The sequence below is a fragment of the Anopheles ziemanni genome, chromosome 3 (genome assembly GCF_943734765.1).
Source record: "Anopheles ziemanni chromosome 3, idAnoZiCoDA_A2_x.2, whole genome shotgun sequence".
NCBI classification, from domain to species: domain Eukaryota; kingdom Metazoa; phylum Arthropoda; class Insecta; order Diptera; family Culicidae; genus Anopheles; species Anopheles ziemanni.
The window spans coordinates 81,998,298-82,015,266 of NC_080706.1; the positions used below are offsets into that span (position 1 = coordinate 81,998,298).

Here is a 16,969-nt window from a genome sequence, read left to right on the forward strand (position 1 = left end):
GTCAGCTAAAACCAAAAGTGGTTTTCCTTCCTATTAAACCTTCTGGTTCGTCTCCCGCTACTCCTGGTGAGTTTAGAAAACCTTTCGTTGTTGTATATTTTGCTTAATGTTTCGTTTCTTCCTAGGCCCGAGTCAGCTGCAACAAGGAGTGGCAATTCATGCAAACAAATCCGTGCAAACAGATCCGTTTACACAGATCGAGTCTAGTCAACAAATAGCAGACAACACACCACTGACCGCTGGAATCATGCGGAAGATTATACAAGGTAAGATGGATATTTTGGTTGTTTAATTTTTTTTTTTAAATTGTGAGGATATTCTTCCACAGAGGAAATGCAGCATTTCACGGATCGATTGGTCAGAGTGGAGGCATCGATAGATGCCTTATTTACATACGGCACTCCAGCTCCTGCACAAACATTAAAAGACTATGATTTTCTTCAAATTTCTACTATAGAACAACTAGTCCAATTTAATAAGCGCCTTGAAGCAGAGCCAACGTATAAAACGGGCATAGTAAATTGGTTACAAACTATGATAAACGTTGAAGAACCAAAGCAAAGGATGACAAGAGTGCTGAAAGCACTTATAAAACCCGAATTACTCTGTGACCACATGGTTATGCTTACTCAAAAACCAATCATTCACACCATCATTACTCATAATAAATCCTTTTCTAACAAATAATTTAATGTTTTGCCCTCTCTGCTTGAAAAAGGGAAACTGTTTTCGTTTTCGAGGAAAGTCGAAGTTTTCAAGTTCCAAAATTCGGCGTATCACTTGCTCTAAGCATCTATAACTGCTTTTTATCAATTTGTTTTTAATTTGCCCTAACTTACGTTCAAAAACATACGTCGAATAGCTGTCTAGGTTACCAAAACGTATAGCCTCTTCAAAAATATGAATTAAGCTATGTACGTTAGATGTTACACCTGCCTTTCCGTAGACTTGGGCGTAACTTTCTACAAACTTTTTTAATAACTCCGATCCTGTGCTCCAGTGTCGTTTGTGGGCTTTCGATGAAAATATTGTAACTCCACAGAAATATAGCATGAAGTGCTGGTATTGCTCCTCTGTCAATACTCCTCGTAATACTACAGGAGCTGCATAATGCAGAAACGCCTTACATTCCGACCCTTTCCAGTATGCCAAGTCGTCAAGACAATGAAGCTTGCGGGGTGTTTCGAATGGAAATGTTTGCGACTGTAATCTTTGGTTTATGACCTTCCGTTGTCCCTGATTCCATCTTCTCGTCGAACGAAGAACTCCCACGTACCAAATGTTGAGTAGTTTTTTCGTTACTCCGATGTCAATCTGATGTAGTCGGTCCCCCACAATGACATCTTCAATCATGTCGAAGTTCTCTAGATCTATCAGAGGCGTGGTTCCGGTTTGATGTAAAACATATTCATTGTTCCGGAAAGCATCGTCTGTGCGTTGATCTGCGTTTGTTTCCAAAAAAACTGTTCGCTGCTGAACCGTTTCACCTTCGCAGCAACATTTTAGGCAGGAATGTTTTCCCATATGGCCTTGCACACCTAAAAACATGAACAACGATGATGTTTATTAAAACAACACAAAGGATGTTAAACTAATATTTGATATTACCCTTTATAAATGCTCTTGCCGGTGTATCTGCTATTATTGCTCGCAGATAAACACGAATCGTCGCTTCGTTGATTACAAGTCCTGTCCTGAACAGAACATTTATTTCTTCGACCAGAGGTCTTAGAAATTGGTCATTGCTTTGCGGTTTTGATTGCCCGCTATAAATACCAACGACCATTATGGGCCAATCTGGTTCGTCCACTACCTTCAACAAAATGGGCCAGAACTGTGTTCTTGATCTGCTATGTAAGGGAAGTCCATCTATGTTTATATCGAACTGGATGACCTCAGAAACGGTGGCATGTTTCCTAAAAAAAAGTAGATGAAAACGTATTGTAACTTATTATTACGTATTTTACATAGCATGGTAAATTTACATACCGCATCTCAGCTAGCAAACACTTGCTTATTCCGTGGTACCAAAATCTCCCATCTCCAATAATTGAAAGTGCTGCACGATCCCGCTTTGTTCGTAGAACAGTCCTCGGATCTTTTGGGATGTACATATCCGTTTTTGCACGAAGCATCTCCAGCATTCGTCCAACGGTTGCAAGCGACTCGTTCCCAGCTAACGCCCAGTATCGCACACACTCTGCATCTGGCATCTTGGCATAATCGGGACCATCTTCTTCATCATCTGCGGTATTTTCCTCGTCGTCCATCGCATTCTCTTCATCACTACTCTCTTCATCGTCCGTAACAAAGTCCATTTCGTATACCTGAGTGTCAGAGAAAAGCGGATCCAATTGTTCAGTTGGTTCCTCAACCGGCAAATCGATAGAAGGCAACAATAATTGGTCCGACGAAGCCGAAACTAAAATGAAATCAAAGCGATGGTATACATCAGTTTTGCCCGATTCCCGATACAAATGAAACTAAATTATTACATTACACATAATAATCTACATTAACTACATAAGATTATTTACCCGACAACTCGGTTGGTGCCACGACATTCACAAGGCTATCCGCTGTCTCAGATTTCGGCATCAATCTTGCAACGCGCTTGTAAAAGGCACCGGACCTGCATTGTGCTTGCAAAATGCGATTTTTTCCGCACAATGCGGCAACAGCTGAAGGATGCGGTCCTCGATTACTCATGATACACAACACTAAATCACAAAAATAATGGCCAAAACACACGAAACAAGTTGAATAGCCAAACAGATACTGAACTGACGATGATCAAAACAAACAATTTCGGTGGCTGTTTTGGTTGAGTACATCTATTCCATCAGGTAGAAAGAGACAGAAAATCAATTGACTGCTTGCACAGTAGCGCCGCCCTGCGAGTGAACGTTGTAAGCTTGCAAATCCAATATGGCTTCCCACAAGGTTACCCAAACGCGGCACATTTCCTTCGGAAACAGGCATAGCTTTGCAAAAGTAACCTTGAAATGGCTCACAAATCTAGCCTCGGTGCTGGTAGTGCGGTGCCTCTACCTTCAATCATTTTACTCTGGATGACTTCACCTTTTTATATATTCTACCTTGGCATTACGACCATTTTGGTTGAGAATAGTAGAATCACTGTGAAGTCAAAATTATTATTAAATTATTCGGTCATTTCATCCCTGTGAAGTGAAATTTATTATCGGGACATATGGCCAGTCATGTACCCCTTAGAGGTATACATCAACAGGTTAACTGGTGAAGGCACCGGAAACTGGATTACGGCTATTGCGTAGTAGTATAAATGACGAAGGAAAAGTGAAAAGACGAAGGAAAAGAAAGTGTGATATAAAAAAGTGGGATATAGAAAGAAAGAAAGAGACGTATGGAATGGTTTGGATCATCTAATCGTGCTTCCGATTGACGCGGTAAGTTGTTCCCAGAAGAAATAATCAAATCACCTTGATATAATTTGGAAAAAAGAAAACGTTTGATGTCCTTTCGTTAGCCCCTTAAGCGCCCCTTATTCAACATCTAAATTAACGCGATTGCATAAAATCACTCACTTCCACCCGTTGTAGGTTAGCCGTACTCGGTAGCAGCCAGACGTCGGGTGTTTGCTACATTATGGCCATGTTATACATTAGGTACGGTCACACGAGACGAACCCTGCTCGAATTTGGACACTCGGCGAACCTTTTCTTGAATGTGTTAGTGAATCGAGCAGAGTTCGCGAACCTTTTTCGAGCAGAAAAGGTTCGCTGATTTTGGTGGATAGCACGAACCTTTGCTGCGAACCTTTTTGACAGATTCCGTTTGGATCCACCGTTTGTTTACAAAACGATACGGTGAAAAGCGGCGAAGGATTCGTTACGTGTGAACGCTATAAGGTTCGGCGAACCTTTTTTTGGCATTCGTTTGTAATAGTGGCTGGTATCGCGAACGAATCGATCGAGACGATTTCGATCAAAAGAATTAGTCGAACGAAATCTAAATCTGCTCGAAATAGCTATCGGCAACGGGATTTCTCTTTCGATCGATGAACTATGGACGGTCGTAAAGTCGAGCAGCAAGCGAGCAGTCAGATCGATGTTGTTCACGTTTGTGGTATCACGCAACGCTGCTGTGTTTTGTGTAATTAAGTGAGTCAAAAGTTGATTGAAATTAAAATTATGCATGATTTCTTCGAAGTTTTTAATAAACGATGTTGAAGCGGATGCAATCGACCTGGCGAAGCATCGTAGGAAATTACGGAAGGAAATTAATCCTTTGCATTTGTCGGAGATAGCGTAAGTGACAAACACTGCAAAGAAGAATCTGTTGATGTGTGTTTGAAGAGTATGGGGTACCAATATTTTTTTACGAATTTGTTGTACACCACGCAGCTGGGATCGGTCATGAGGTATTAGGCATCGTCGTGCCCAGCTCAATTTTCCTAGTAGATTTTGAAGAGCATCGGGTACCAATATTTTTTTACGATTTTGTTCTGCACCACGCAGCTGCACCGGTCATGGGGTATTAGCCATCGTCGCACCCAGCTCAATTTTCTTAGTATATTTCGGATCACATGGGGTACCAATAATTTTTATGAATCCGAATAATTGAACCCAATTTATAAAAACATCAAAAATCACTTTAATACGCCTTCGTTGAATCTGTTTATTTAAAGGAAACATGTTTGCAAATGCTTATGCGACCGCTCTCGATAGCTCTCGACCTGTCTAAATCATTTCGATCGAGAAAAGGCGTATGCGATAGGAATTCTCGATCGAAATCGAGTCAACTGTTGACTGCTTGAAAATTTATAGATCGTTTGCTTCTACGTTTCGATCGCGATAGGTCTTTGTCATTCCAATGAAGCAAATGAACAAAAAATGAACACTTTTCGACAGGTTCATGCAGTCGATCGAAATCGAAAGCGTTCGCGATACCAGCCAGTGTGCGAAAGGTTCGCCATCAAAGGTTCGTCTCGTGTGACCGTACCTATTGGCAATCCTGCCAGGTTTTGCTTTTCCCAGCAAAATAATTTATCGAATTATGTGGGAAACACCCGACGTATGTCCCACCCGCTAGGCGGGTTCGCATGCAAGTTGTATTGCACTTGTTTCACCCAGGCCTTGGGCCAGCGAAAACGGAGGACGTTTTTATATGGGAGCTTGTATGAAATAGAACGAAATAGGACGTTCGAGCAGCCGAATAAACAAGCAAATGGAGATGTGTGCGTGCATCCAATGGCCTAGAAATTGTAGTTGTGTGAGTGTGCTCGGAGGTGTTTACTTGTGTTGGTGATACCTACCCATGTATGTTTAATGCTAACGATTTTCTTTCGAATTGAAAGGCAACCTCTGGTTCATAACTGAAATTGTTTCTTCAACATAAACAGTCGCTTTATTCAAAAACGCAATGTACGCGTACACTTGCACTTTGCTGTATCGAATGCAGCTAATATCTTTTAACACTTTAAGCGCACAGCGCAAATCGCACTGCTTTCCGTTATGCCTGCGATTAAAAATCGAACGTCGGCCTAACTAACGGGCTATGTCGGACCGAGCAGACCGACGCCGGCATACGCGAAAGAATGCTCTCGACCCCACGGGACCGACGTAGCGCTTAACGTGTTAACACAATAATAATCTCACTTTAAAATGGGACCGCTTTTACACTAAGTATTAACAGTTTTCACTACATTTTTTATCTTACCAATTCCTATGTCTGTTGTCGCTGAATCCTCCGGAACATTCGCTGAACCCTTCTGCTCCAACAATTCTGATTCCACTTCCACTCTAACTCATCCAGAAAGCGAAGACATTGGCGATATTTTGTTGATCACTATGCCATTCCTCAACACTTGCGCGTAGATCACCTAAAATATAGAGTTGTCGTTAGTGCGACTTGCTCTTGACTGATATATGCGCGCCTACCTGACTTGTCAAATTTCCGACGAATCGTCGAGCAATTCTCGCATCAACACAAGTAAAACACACGAGTGTACAGATACGGGTCACCATGTTTCACACACCATGTTGGATCGAAGCGGTACGTTCATAACACAGAAGAGGAAGATAGCAAAAAATAGCCAGGGCGTGTAAGGGAGAAAGCATGCACCGAATCTTGTACATCAACAGTATAGATAACATCCAAAGTATAGGTCAGGGGTGGTGGCGGATCGAGGAAAGTACTCGAAATCGCCTAGCGGGCAGTGAAATAAATGTGACAAAAGGCACGTGCATGTTTCCCTGGTGGCAAAATCAGCATGCTTTCTCGTCTAGTTGGCAATTGATACTGTGTGGTATGAGTTAATGAGTTGGCCTAGTGTGCGTGTCATAGTGGTGCACGGAGGTTCAACCGTACGCTCCTAAGCAGATTGTGCCGGGAATCGGCGTGAACGTTAGCCGTGTGCGGTAGCCGCCCACACGTCGGGTGTTTCCCACGTTATGGCCAAGTTGCACATTGGCGATCCTGCCAGGTTTTTGCTTTTCCCAGCAAAATAATTTATCGAATTGCCTTTTTCTTAATTTTTGGCCTGTGGGAAACACCCGAAGTATGTCCCAGTGAAAGTGAAGTGACGAAAAGCACGTGCATGCTGAAGTTTGTGGAGCGCAAGCGCTCCGCTAGTTTGCCTCTTTCAGGGTTGGCTATGCGTAGTGGTGAGAAGAGGACGGACGCGCGAGAATAGAGTGGTAGTGTTTGTGACACGGTTACTGAAAGTTGTGCAGAATGCAGGATAAACACGTGCAGTTGGATATAGAGCAGTAAGAAAAGTGATTCGTAGCTCGGGGCAAGTACGGTAAAGCGCAGCTCGGGACGAGCAAATCGGTGCAAGCTCAAGAGGAGCAAGAAGAAAAGTGAAGCGTAGCTCTGGATGAGTACGGAAAAGCACAGCTCGGGACGAGCATGGAAAAGCGCAGCTCAGGACGAGCAGATTGGCGCAAGCTCAGGAGGAGCAGTAAGGAAAGTAAATCGTAGCTCGGGACGAGCACGGAAAAGCGCAGCTCGGGATGAGCACGGAAAAGTGCAGCTCGGGACGAGCAAACTGGCGCATGCTCAGGTAGAGCAGTAAGAAAAGTGAATCGTAGCTCGGGATGAGCACGGAAAAGCACAGCTCGGGATGAGCACAGAAAAGCGCAGCTCGGGACGAGCACGGAAAAGCGCAGCTCGGGACGAGCAAACTGGCGCAGGTTCAGGAGGAGCAGTAAGGAAAGTAAATCGTAGTTCGGGACGAGCATGGAAAAATGTAGGTCGGGACGAGCACAGAAAAGCGCAGCTCGGGACGAGCAAACTGTCGCAAGCTCAGGAGTAGTTCGGGACGAGCATGGAAAAATGTAGGTCGGGACGAGCACAGAAAAGCGCAGCTCGGGACGAGCAAACTGTCGCAAGCTCAGGAGGAGCAGTAAGGAAAGTAAATCGTAGCTCGGGACGAGTACAGAAAAGCGTAGCTCGGGACGAGCACGGAAAAGCGCAGCTTGGGACGAGCAAACTGGCGCAAGCTCAGGAGAAACAGTAAGGAAAGTAAATCGTAGTTCGGGACGAGCATGGAAAAATGTAGGTCGGGACGAGCACAGAAAAGCGCAGCTCGGGACGAGCAAACTGTCGCAAGCTCAGGAGGAGCAGTAAGGAAAGTAAATCGTAGCTCGGGACGAGTACAGAAAAGCGTAGCTCGGGACGAGCACGGAAAAGCGCAGCTTGGGACGAGCAAACTGGCGCAAGCTCAGGAGAAACAGTAAGGAAAGTAAATCGTAGCTCGGGACGAGCAAACTGGCGCAAGCTCAGGAGGAGCAGTAAGGAAAGTAAATCGTAGCTCGGGACGAGCACGGAAAAGCGTAGCTCGGGACGAGCACGGAAAAGCGTAGCTCGGGACGAGCACGGAAAAGCGCAGCTCGGGACGAGCAAACTGTCGCATGCTCAGGAGGAGCAGTAAGGAAAGTACAGCCGCTACCGGCCAGCCCTGTCGTACGCTACGCGAATTTTGTCTTTTACACCCGATCGTTGGCTCCTCCGAGCCAATACGTTCGGCTTCTGCTCCGCTTGCCTTTTCTTGTTCGTGGCTGAACAAGGTGACTAAACCGAGCTAAACAACTGGCGAATGTTTATAGAACATCTAAGTCAAGGTGTATAGCTTTGGTGTCAAACAAATAAAAAACAATGGTCGTCGTAATGGCAGTAGAATTGATCGAAGTAATTATTTCCATACACTTCATTAATCACTTGAATAAATCTTAACAAAACACACAATTTGGTCAATACTACTACCATTGAAAACGCCAGACAATGATCCTGCACGGTTTTCTCCAAGCCAGGAGTCGTAACTCCGACGAGGAAGCAAATGGATGAGACAGGTTGGGACACCAGTCGATTGTAGCTAAGAATTCTGGTTTTATTTAATAGAATACGGAGCATATCGAACAAGGATATGCTCCGCTAGCGCTACTTAAATCTACCCTACTTACACAATTTTCCCTACTATACAGCTACCCTTGTAGCTACGGAACACGGAAAGAGCAGAGCTTGTGTACGATGATGATGAGTCCCACCGCTTACCCCTACATAGGTTTGAGAGGGACGAAAGTATCTTGCGATATTGAATATAAATCATCAAACGAGAGGGGGCATTGGGGCATTACTCTCCAGAACAATCGCATCCATCTCTGCTCCATTCATACAACGGTCGCCATCAATTGCACAAAGAGATACATCTTAGATTTCCCAACTAGCAAAAGGGGACCACTTTCCGGAGTAGGGCAGGTATTTTCGCACAGATTTGGTTAACACCGCCAGCTATCAATGGTTGATAGTGTGGTGAAACCCACCAGTACTACTTAAGGGACCTGTTAAAACTCTAAGTCTTATTGCTTTGATGCTTAGATATTTAACCCTTTATTTTAGACGTAAATATTGAATACAATTATTAGGTTGTATTAAAGTTTATGTCGTCCTTCCTCGGCGGTGGCACAGTTCCAAAAGAAAGGCTTTCTCCGCGCTCCGCCGAGGAAGACTTCCTTTCTCTCATCTTCTATCTTTATCGCATGTTCTATCTATTCGACTAAGCATCGGGCGGGTCAACGTTCCCCGATCGCTTATCAGCTTCGATCGAGAGCTATCAGCTGATCGATGAGTAATGGATAAACTCATCGATCAGCTGACCGCTCTCGTTCTCCTTCCTCTCATGATGGGACGTTGACCCGGCCGTACTCCTCGTGCCTCATCTCACTTCTCTAACTCACACACTGCTGTTCGTTAATTTGGCAACAGGACCTGATCTTGTTCCTTGCATACAACGGTCCCGAGCAATCACCTCGAAAGGCAAATCGCCGAGTCCCCCAAGGTTAACGAGGCACCACCTTCCGGAGTGTAAAAGGGTATTTCTGCTCTGTTTGTAGTTCACACCGCCAATTACTATTGGTTGATAATGTGGTGCCACTATCAAGAACAGAAAGGGACCCAACTACAGCGAGATGTGTAGATACTACTAGTTCTTTTCGTACAGCCATGTCCACCAATTGTCCTCATTTACGCGCGCGTGTCTCAAAACTATGTAGACTCATTCATTCTATTAAGTTAATTTAAATAATAAAAATAAAAAGTCCCTGTTCATTTTTTTACTCATCAACACCATAGTCAAAGACCGTGTTGACAAATGCAATACTACGGGGCTCAAAAACTACAACATTTACTAAATACATTACAAGCACAGCATCAGACCACCTGCTTCACGTATACGGCGCATAGGCGTTTGAACTCCCTAAGATTTCGCGCTTGTTTAATCTCTCTCGGCATCCTGTTGTACCATTGTACTCCTTTAAAAAACAACGAATTTTGGGCGTTTCCAGACAGATAGCTGGGAAGTCTCGGCTCACCGGCACTACGAGTGTTATACCGATGCACGTCAGACCCAACCACTATCCTTTCCCCCAAATACGTTGGTACCAGGCCTTTCAAAATTTTGTACACAAAGACTACAGTTTGGAACACTATCCGCTGCTTGACCGACATCCACTGTAAGACGTCGAGCATAACAACCGAAGGAGTATACCAGCCGCAACACAAAATCATTCGCATGACTCTGTTTTGCAACCTCTGCAGTCTCTGTAACTGTGTTTGATTGCCGAGAAATAAAATTGATGCACAGAAATCAAAGTGTGGTGCTATTAACGATTTGTAGAGCTGAACTTTTTCGAAAAAATTCAGATTATTGCCCAATCTACTAATCACACCACACTTTTTGCCACTTTTGAGGTGACATTGTCAATATGAGGCCCAAAAGACAGTTTTTCGTCTAATATAACTCCCAGATATTTTATCTGGGAGACTCTGTCGATTGGTTCCTGATTGATGACAATAGCTGATTGGTCAGTAATTTGTCTCGAAGACAATACCTTGAATTTGGTCTTCTTGATGTTTAAAGCCAATTTCTTGTATTTTAACCAACCATCTAAGGCATCTAAATCGACATTCAAAAGCTCCTTGGTCTGTTTTAAATCTTTACGCGAGACAAACAAGACTGTATCGTCCGCAAAAAGATTGATTTCACATGACTGTAAAACCTTTTTCATGTCGTTTATATACATAATAAACAACACTGGACCAAGAACACTTCCTTGTGGAACCCCAAGGGTGTTTTCGACAGGGTTTGAACAACAGTTCATGAAAATTGTTCGTTGCGTTCTTCCACTGAGATAAGATGCGAACCATTCGAACTCAACTCCATCGATACCGAACCTTTTGATTGTTTCCAATAACAAAGGTCGCGATATCGTTTCAAACGCCCGTTTCAAATCCAAGAACACTGCAACAATCGGTTGTTTTCGCTCCATTAACTCCTTCCACTTAGCTAATAAAAGGTTCAGCGCAGATTCACAAGAATGTCCTTCTCTATAGCCCGACTGTTCCTCCACCAGCAAGTTATTCCTGTCAAGATACTGGACAAGTTGTTGTTTGACAACAAGTTCCAACACCTTTTCAAGTATATGAAGCATGTTAATCGGACGAAACTCCTCCGCATTGGTGGCTCCTGACACTTTAGGAGTTGGCACTACTAGAGACTCCCTCCACGAGTCAGGAAAAATACCCTCCTCCAATGATTGGTTGATCAGTGACAGAAGGAACCCCCGAACTACATGGAAACAGTCACGCAGTACCTGAGCATTCACTTTGCTAATCCCAGCCTTGTTCTCTAAGCTAAAACAAATTGATTTGAGCTTTTCAATCGATATTGGTTCGAACCTGAATTGTTGTCTTGGGTTACTTTTTGGTCTCAATGCCAAAGGTTCAGCCACGGAAAGAATACTTTGATGAATAGAGTTGACACTATTAACAAAAAAAGTGTTAAATCTCTCAGCAATGGTGCTTTCCTCAAAAATGGCGCATCCTTCAAATGTTACACTTAAACCAGGCTTATCCTCTGGCTTCAGCATAGACTTGAGGATTTTCCACAGTTCCCTGCTATTACCTTGGTGGTCCCTAATCTGGTTGCTAAAAAACTGTTGCTTTGTTTCTTTCAGACGTTGTGTATATTCATTCCTCAAAGCGGTGTATTCCCACCACTGCTGAGAAATGTTTGTCCTTAAGAACTTGGCATAGGCACAGTCCCTTCTGCTCTTAAGCCTTGCTAGATCTGTGTTATACCACTTGTTTGAATCCCTACAGGCAATAGTTCGGTCCACTGTGAAGGTTTTCATGGCATTTTCCAGAGTATCCCACAATACTTTAGCCGTTTTGTTAAAACCCGAAATTGTAGTCTGCAAACCCTCTCTAACGAGATTGCTCTCTAACGAGATGGTTTGGAGTATCCGGTCAAACAAGAAATACGTTTTTGAACTATGTTGGAACGCTCATTACGAAGGCTCAACCCTAGAGTCTCGTGGTCAGTTATCTTGAGAGCCGACACCGTAGTAACTGACAAAGACTCAAAATTGCAATATACATGATCGATCAGGGTTCTACTCAGCCACCCCTCCAAAACACCCACGAACCCAGAGTCACTAGAACTAGGTGAATGATAAACAACTCCATAGTTCGCCGCTGTCACACCGCGAGCAACCGCAATACCCAAAAACCAGTTGCCCTCTTTCATTTCATTTAATAAAACTTTGAAAACAACCGAATCTCTGGCATATATTGCAACTCCTCCAGTATGTCGCGAGTTAGACAAACAAGATTCGACACGGTATCCTGGTATGTGAAACTGATCAAAAGCTTCAACTTCCGTGATATGTGTTTCGGCAACTAGAACCATCAATGGTTTAACTTTCTCTACTGTCGTACGCAACATTGCATAGTTGGTTGGCAGCCCAGCAATATTCATATACAATATTTCATACTGCCGAACAATATCCCAACCGTCTTGCTATTGCGTGGACTTCCTTTTTTTGTTCAACTCCTTCTGGAACATTGGACACACACTACTATTTACAGCATGCCCTGGTGGCAGCGGGAACTCAAAATTCCATGTCACGTCTACGTCTCTCCCGTCTCCACCCGTTTCCACCCCTCATTGGCCCACACTTTTCAAACGATGTGCAACACCGGTGATACACTCAGCAGGCCATCCTACTCCCACCTATGACCCCGGATTTTCGTACTCGCTCTTTTGGGACTTAGTCAATTTTTCAAACTGTTTTCATTTTTGTAAAACTTAAATAAATAACGTCGATTTGATCAATGATCAATCAATTTGTCAAATTCCAAATGCATTTGTAAGACTACACAGATTTAAAAAGTTGAAAAAACATGTCCATAATGCACTTGAAATGATTTCAGCACATTTTACAACGGAAATAAATATAGAAAAGAGATTATGCGTTCGATTCCATCATATTCAATATGATTTACGTCCATATATTTGAAAATAACAATGAAAATCAAATTCACACTTCGACCAGATTTACAATCACTCAATGCAAAGCCAAACAGCCTACACTATTATGGGATTTGGTTGTCCCATGGACAAAGTTTATTGTGGGTGGATAAATTATTTTTATCACCGATTTTTCATGCAATTGTTGAATAGGCGAAACCTCAACCGCGTACAAAAAAACATGATTAAATTTAAAAAAATGTAGGACAGATAAACATTCGTCAGACGCGAGTTTTGTTCAACGATCACACTTATTTTTGGCCACCATAGTCTCAAACCCACGCTCACAGTCAAGCTGTCAGGGGAGCGTTCAGTGATGGCAGCCGCCGGGACCAGCTTGGAGTGCGTCGAGCGCAGTGATAATAAAGTGTGTGAAATAGTGATGTTTTCAGTGTTATTTAGTGGACATTACAGATATGACTGAAGAAATTGTGCTTGTATTTCGTTTGCGGTTCATATTCAGCCCGAAAATGGAAGTGTAGTGTTTGTTTACATCGCTACTCTTCCGCACGACGAGGTACTGCAGCTGCTGGCGACTGAACAGATTTTGCAGAATTCATCGATGGAAAACAAGACAAGATAAGTATTTCATCACTTATTGCGTATCAACATCAATAATTATTGAATTCCTCTCAATTTTCATTTCTAGAGTATCTTCCGTCGGAAGTTTGTTTTGGATCCCGATCCCGCTGCTCGGAAGTGCATGTGGAAGATATTCCCTAGAAGTGCGATCTAATTTATGGTTCAAATGATTTATGGTTAATGTGTAGTGATATAAAATGAGTTTTAATATTAAGAATAGTCTAAAGTGGCGTTGGAAATAATAAACCTCAATAAATTGATTGTTATAATGTTATGGAACTGGCGGACTTATGTTTGCATGATGACCATCACTACACAGGGTACTCGGGGGCCGCCATTACTGACCCATGCGCATGCGCAAAATCGCCCACGAGGGTATCTCAGACCCGCGCATTTGACTGTCACAATGCGCGGCAAATGCGCGCCAAATGCGCGGGGTATACAACATTTTTATGTCACGCGTGACATTTTCTGCCTCCAGGGATGGTTCGTGTTGAAGTTGTTGGTGCTCAACTTATTAGCCCGTTCGCAGTTGACACACTTAAAAACAACAGACTTACAAGCTGCAGTTTTATGTCTATCACCGCATTTTGCACAGGCCAACTCATTTTTGCAGTCATTGGTGATGTGTCCAAACTTCGCACACTTGAAGCAACGCAAAACCCTGACTGTAAACTTTGTTTACAAACGTGATCGCGAAACTTGTTTACGTACTTGATCATGAGGTAAATGACAGGTGACAAATTATTGATTAGAGTGATTAGTGATGGCTCGAAGTTAGATTAAAAGGATCGCGAATAAGTCCAACAGAAGGAGCGGAAGGAAGTGATAAAAAGGAGTGACAGAAAGCCATCGTCCTGATTCTGTTGGAAAAGCGACTCAAACACTTTTAATTTTGTAACGCCGCGTAGCACGGTTTTTTTAGTAAAATAAAGTTACAAGAAATTGTAATCGAAGCAAACTTTTCCAACATTTTACAAAATTAAAATACGAGATTCGGGCTTCACACGGTTGAAGCAAAATTACGTGAAAGGCGTGATTGCAAACCGCGAGTGTTGCGAGTGGAAGCTGCAAGTTACGGGTGCAAGTTCGAGTGGAAGCAGAAAGTTACGGTCAGTGCACTTTGACCGAGAGTTCGAACGGATACAAAATGGAGCGCGGAGAGTTCAGCCAGCCGCTGGCCACGGCGGGAAGTATGGCGGAAGACCAGTCGCTGGCACCGACTGGAATGTTGGGAGGTTTGCCGTTAGCCACGGTTGAAACGGGGTCCGAAGCGCCGCTTGCACCGGCAGAAGAGGCCCATCCCGACCCGCTCGCGAATTCAACCGCACGACCACACCGTACACAGAACACAACAAACTGCACTACACCACTTTTGCACAGTGTGACCGGCGAAGACACTTCCGCGGTGGATTACACTATTTTAAACGATCTGCGACGGCGCGAGATCGGGATTGAGAGAAGGATGCTCCAGCTTGAATTAGAGCAAATTGGAGTTGAGAAGAGCTTGATCGAAGGCCGCAACAGTATTCACCTCTACCAGGATACGTTGGAAATGGCCGAAAGAGCGATGGCGACCCCGAGCGGGCTTCCCGGGCTGCCAACAAGCGCATCGATAGGCGCGAGGAGCGTGGTTTCCGGATTGGCGAGCAGACAATTGTTTGGCGCGACCGCTGCCACTTCCCCATTCCTCAAAGCGGGCCCACGACCATCTCGCCTCACCTTCATGGAGTGTTCGGAAGGATCGAAGCCGCGAGAAACCACCATGCTTCTAAACCAAAGCCAACTTCTGGCAAGGCAGGGAGGAAGCAAGGAGCTACCACCGTTTTCTGGACGGCCCGAGGAATGGGCCATTTTCATCGCGAGCTACGAAAGCTCGACGGACATGTGTGGGTACACTGATGCAGAAAACATGCTGAGGCTGCAGAAGGCGCTCAGCGGTAAGGCCCTTGATGCGGTGCGATCGCGGTTGCTGCATCCTGCCAACCTGAAGAGCGTCATCGATACACTCCGGATGTTGTTTGGTCGGCCTGAGATCATGATTCATCAGGTAATGCAACAGATCCGGAGCATGCCAGCACCCCGCCTAGACAAAATGGAGACGATAGTGAATTTTGGGGTAGCTGTGCAAGATATGTGTGCGACGATCGACGCAGCGGGGGTACACGAGTATATGTGCGACGCTACGTTACTGTACGAGCTCACAGAGAAACTACCGGACACGTTGCGGCTCGACTGGGCACGGCACCGTCTTGCTTTAAAGTGGGCCACGTTAGCAGAATTCGGTTCGTGGTTGAACGAGCTAGTACACGCAGCAAGTTTAATATCGCTGCCGTCCATTAGTCTTCCTGGAATGGAAAGAAAAGAGCATGAGGCCAGGAGGGAAAAACCACGGCATTACCTCAACTTGCACCAGATGGAAGGACAGCAGGCAGGATCATCGCCACGAAACTCGACTTGTCGAGTATGCAGCGGAAGTTGCAGCAGCTTGACAACCTGCAAGCAGTTCCTGGATTGGGTCCCACAAGATCGTTGGAATGCGATACGACGCCTCAGTCTATGCCGGAAATGCCTGACATCACACGGATCCAGATGTCAAGTGTCCCAACCATGTGGCAAGAACGGTTGTGGATACTTTCATCACTCGCTGTTGCACGATGACGCCAGGTATCGCGACCCGAGAAGGCCTGCTTTAGAACATGTCCACACACACTCGGTGAGTACCGCGAATGTTCTACTCACGTACGTGCCGGTCACCGTCCACGGCAAGAAGGGACCGGTTGATACATTTGCCTTTCTAGATAGTGGAGCAACTGGAACGTTCATCGAGAAAGGTCTAGCGGAGGAATTGAACCTGGAGGGCAAACCATTCCCGTTATGCCTAAAATGGACGGGTGATACGATTAGAGAGGAGAGCGACTCGGTGATGTTGTCGCTGAAGATCTCGGCACTTGGTAGCACGAAAGTACACAACATCCCCAAGGCCCATACAATGCGGCGTCTAGCTTTACCGCCGCAATCGGTACGCGCATCGGAACTAGCAGCTCGCTACGGACACTTAAAAGATATTCCGCTGCCGTCATACACTGGAGTAAAGCCACGAATAATCATCGGCGTCGATAATTTTCGACTGGCTCAGCCGCTACGATACGCTGAGGGTGGAGAACACGAGCCAATTGCCGTCAAAACCCCTCTTGGGTGGATGTTGTATGGGCCATGCGCCGGTGGGTCTGGGACAAGCGCAAATAGCAGCGGTGTTATGCACAGTCTTCACATTTGCGAGTGCACTGTTGAGCGTGATAAAGCACTTGATACCCTTGTTAAGGAGCAGACGACCGTTCATGAACCGGGCGACCATGTTGGCGAATCTGCGATTCCAGGATCGGGCGAAGGCTCTCATAGCGCTACGAAGTGCTGCAGTGGCGTTGCGAGCGCCTTGTCACGGCCACAATATCAACACCATCAGCTCCCGCAGCAACCGGATCCTGGTCAGCAGGGTGATCGGAGTCAGCAGCACATGAGACCGGATCATTC

The 16,969-nt window shown here is 44.8% G+C and overlaps 1 protein-coding gene across 1 annotated transcript; it reads right to left on the reverse strand.

Moving 5' to 3' along the window:
- Window positions 1–600: 600 nt before the first annotated feature.
- Window positions 601–2,318, reverse strand: LOC131285620 (uncharacterized). The gene is made up of 3 exons (XM_058314480.1): window positions 1,990–2,318; window positions 1,609–1,916; window positions 601–1,538 (listed from the first exon to the last, which is right to left on the reverse strand). The coding sequence occupies exons 1-3, from the start codon at window positions 2,316–2,318 to the stop codon at window positions 601–603; spliced, it is 1,575 nt and encodes a 524-aa protein (XP_058170463.1).
- Between the last annotated feature and the right edge of the window lie 14,651 nt (window positions 2,319–16,969).

Bases quoted from the DNA above. Each gene is read 5' to 3' on its own strand.
- LOC131285620 (XM_058314480.1), bottom strand. From the start codon at position 2,318: ATGGACTTTGTTACGGACGATGAAGAGAGTAGTGATGAAGAGAATGCG. The intron at 1,917-1,989 runs GTATGTAAATTT...ACTTTTTTTTAG, and splicing joins TGTTTGCTAGCTGAGATGCG to GAAACATGCCACCGTTTCTG. The intron at 1,539-1,608 runs GTAATATCAAAT...TCATGTTTTTAG, and splicing joins GGCAAGAGCATTTATAAAGG to GTGTGCAAGGCCATATGGGA.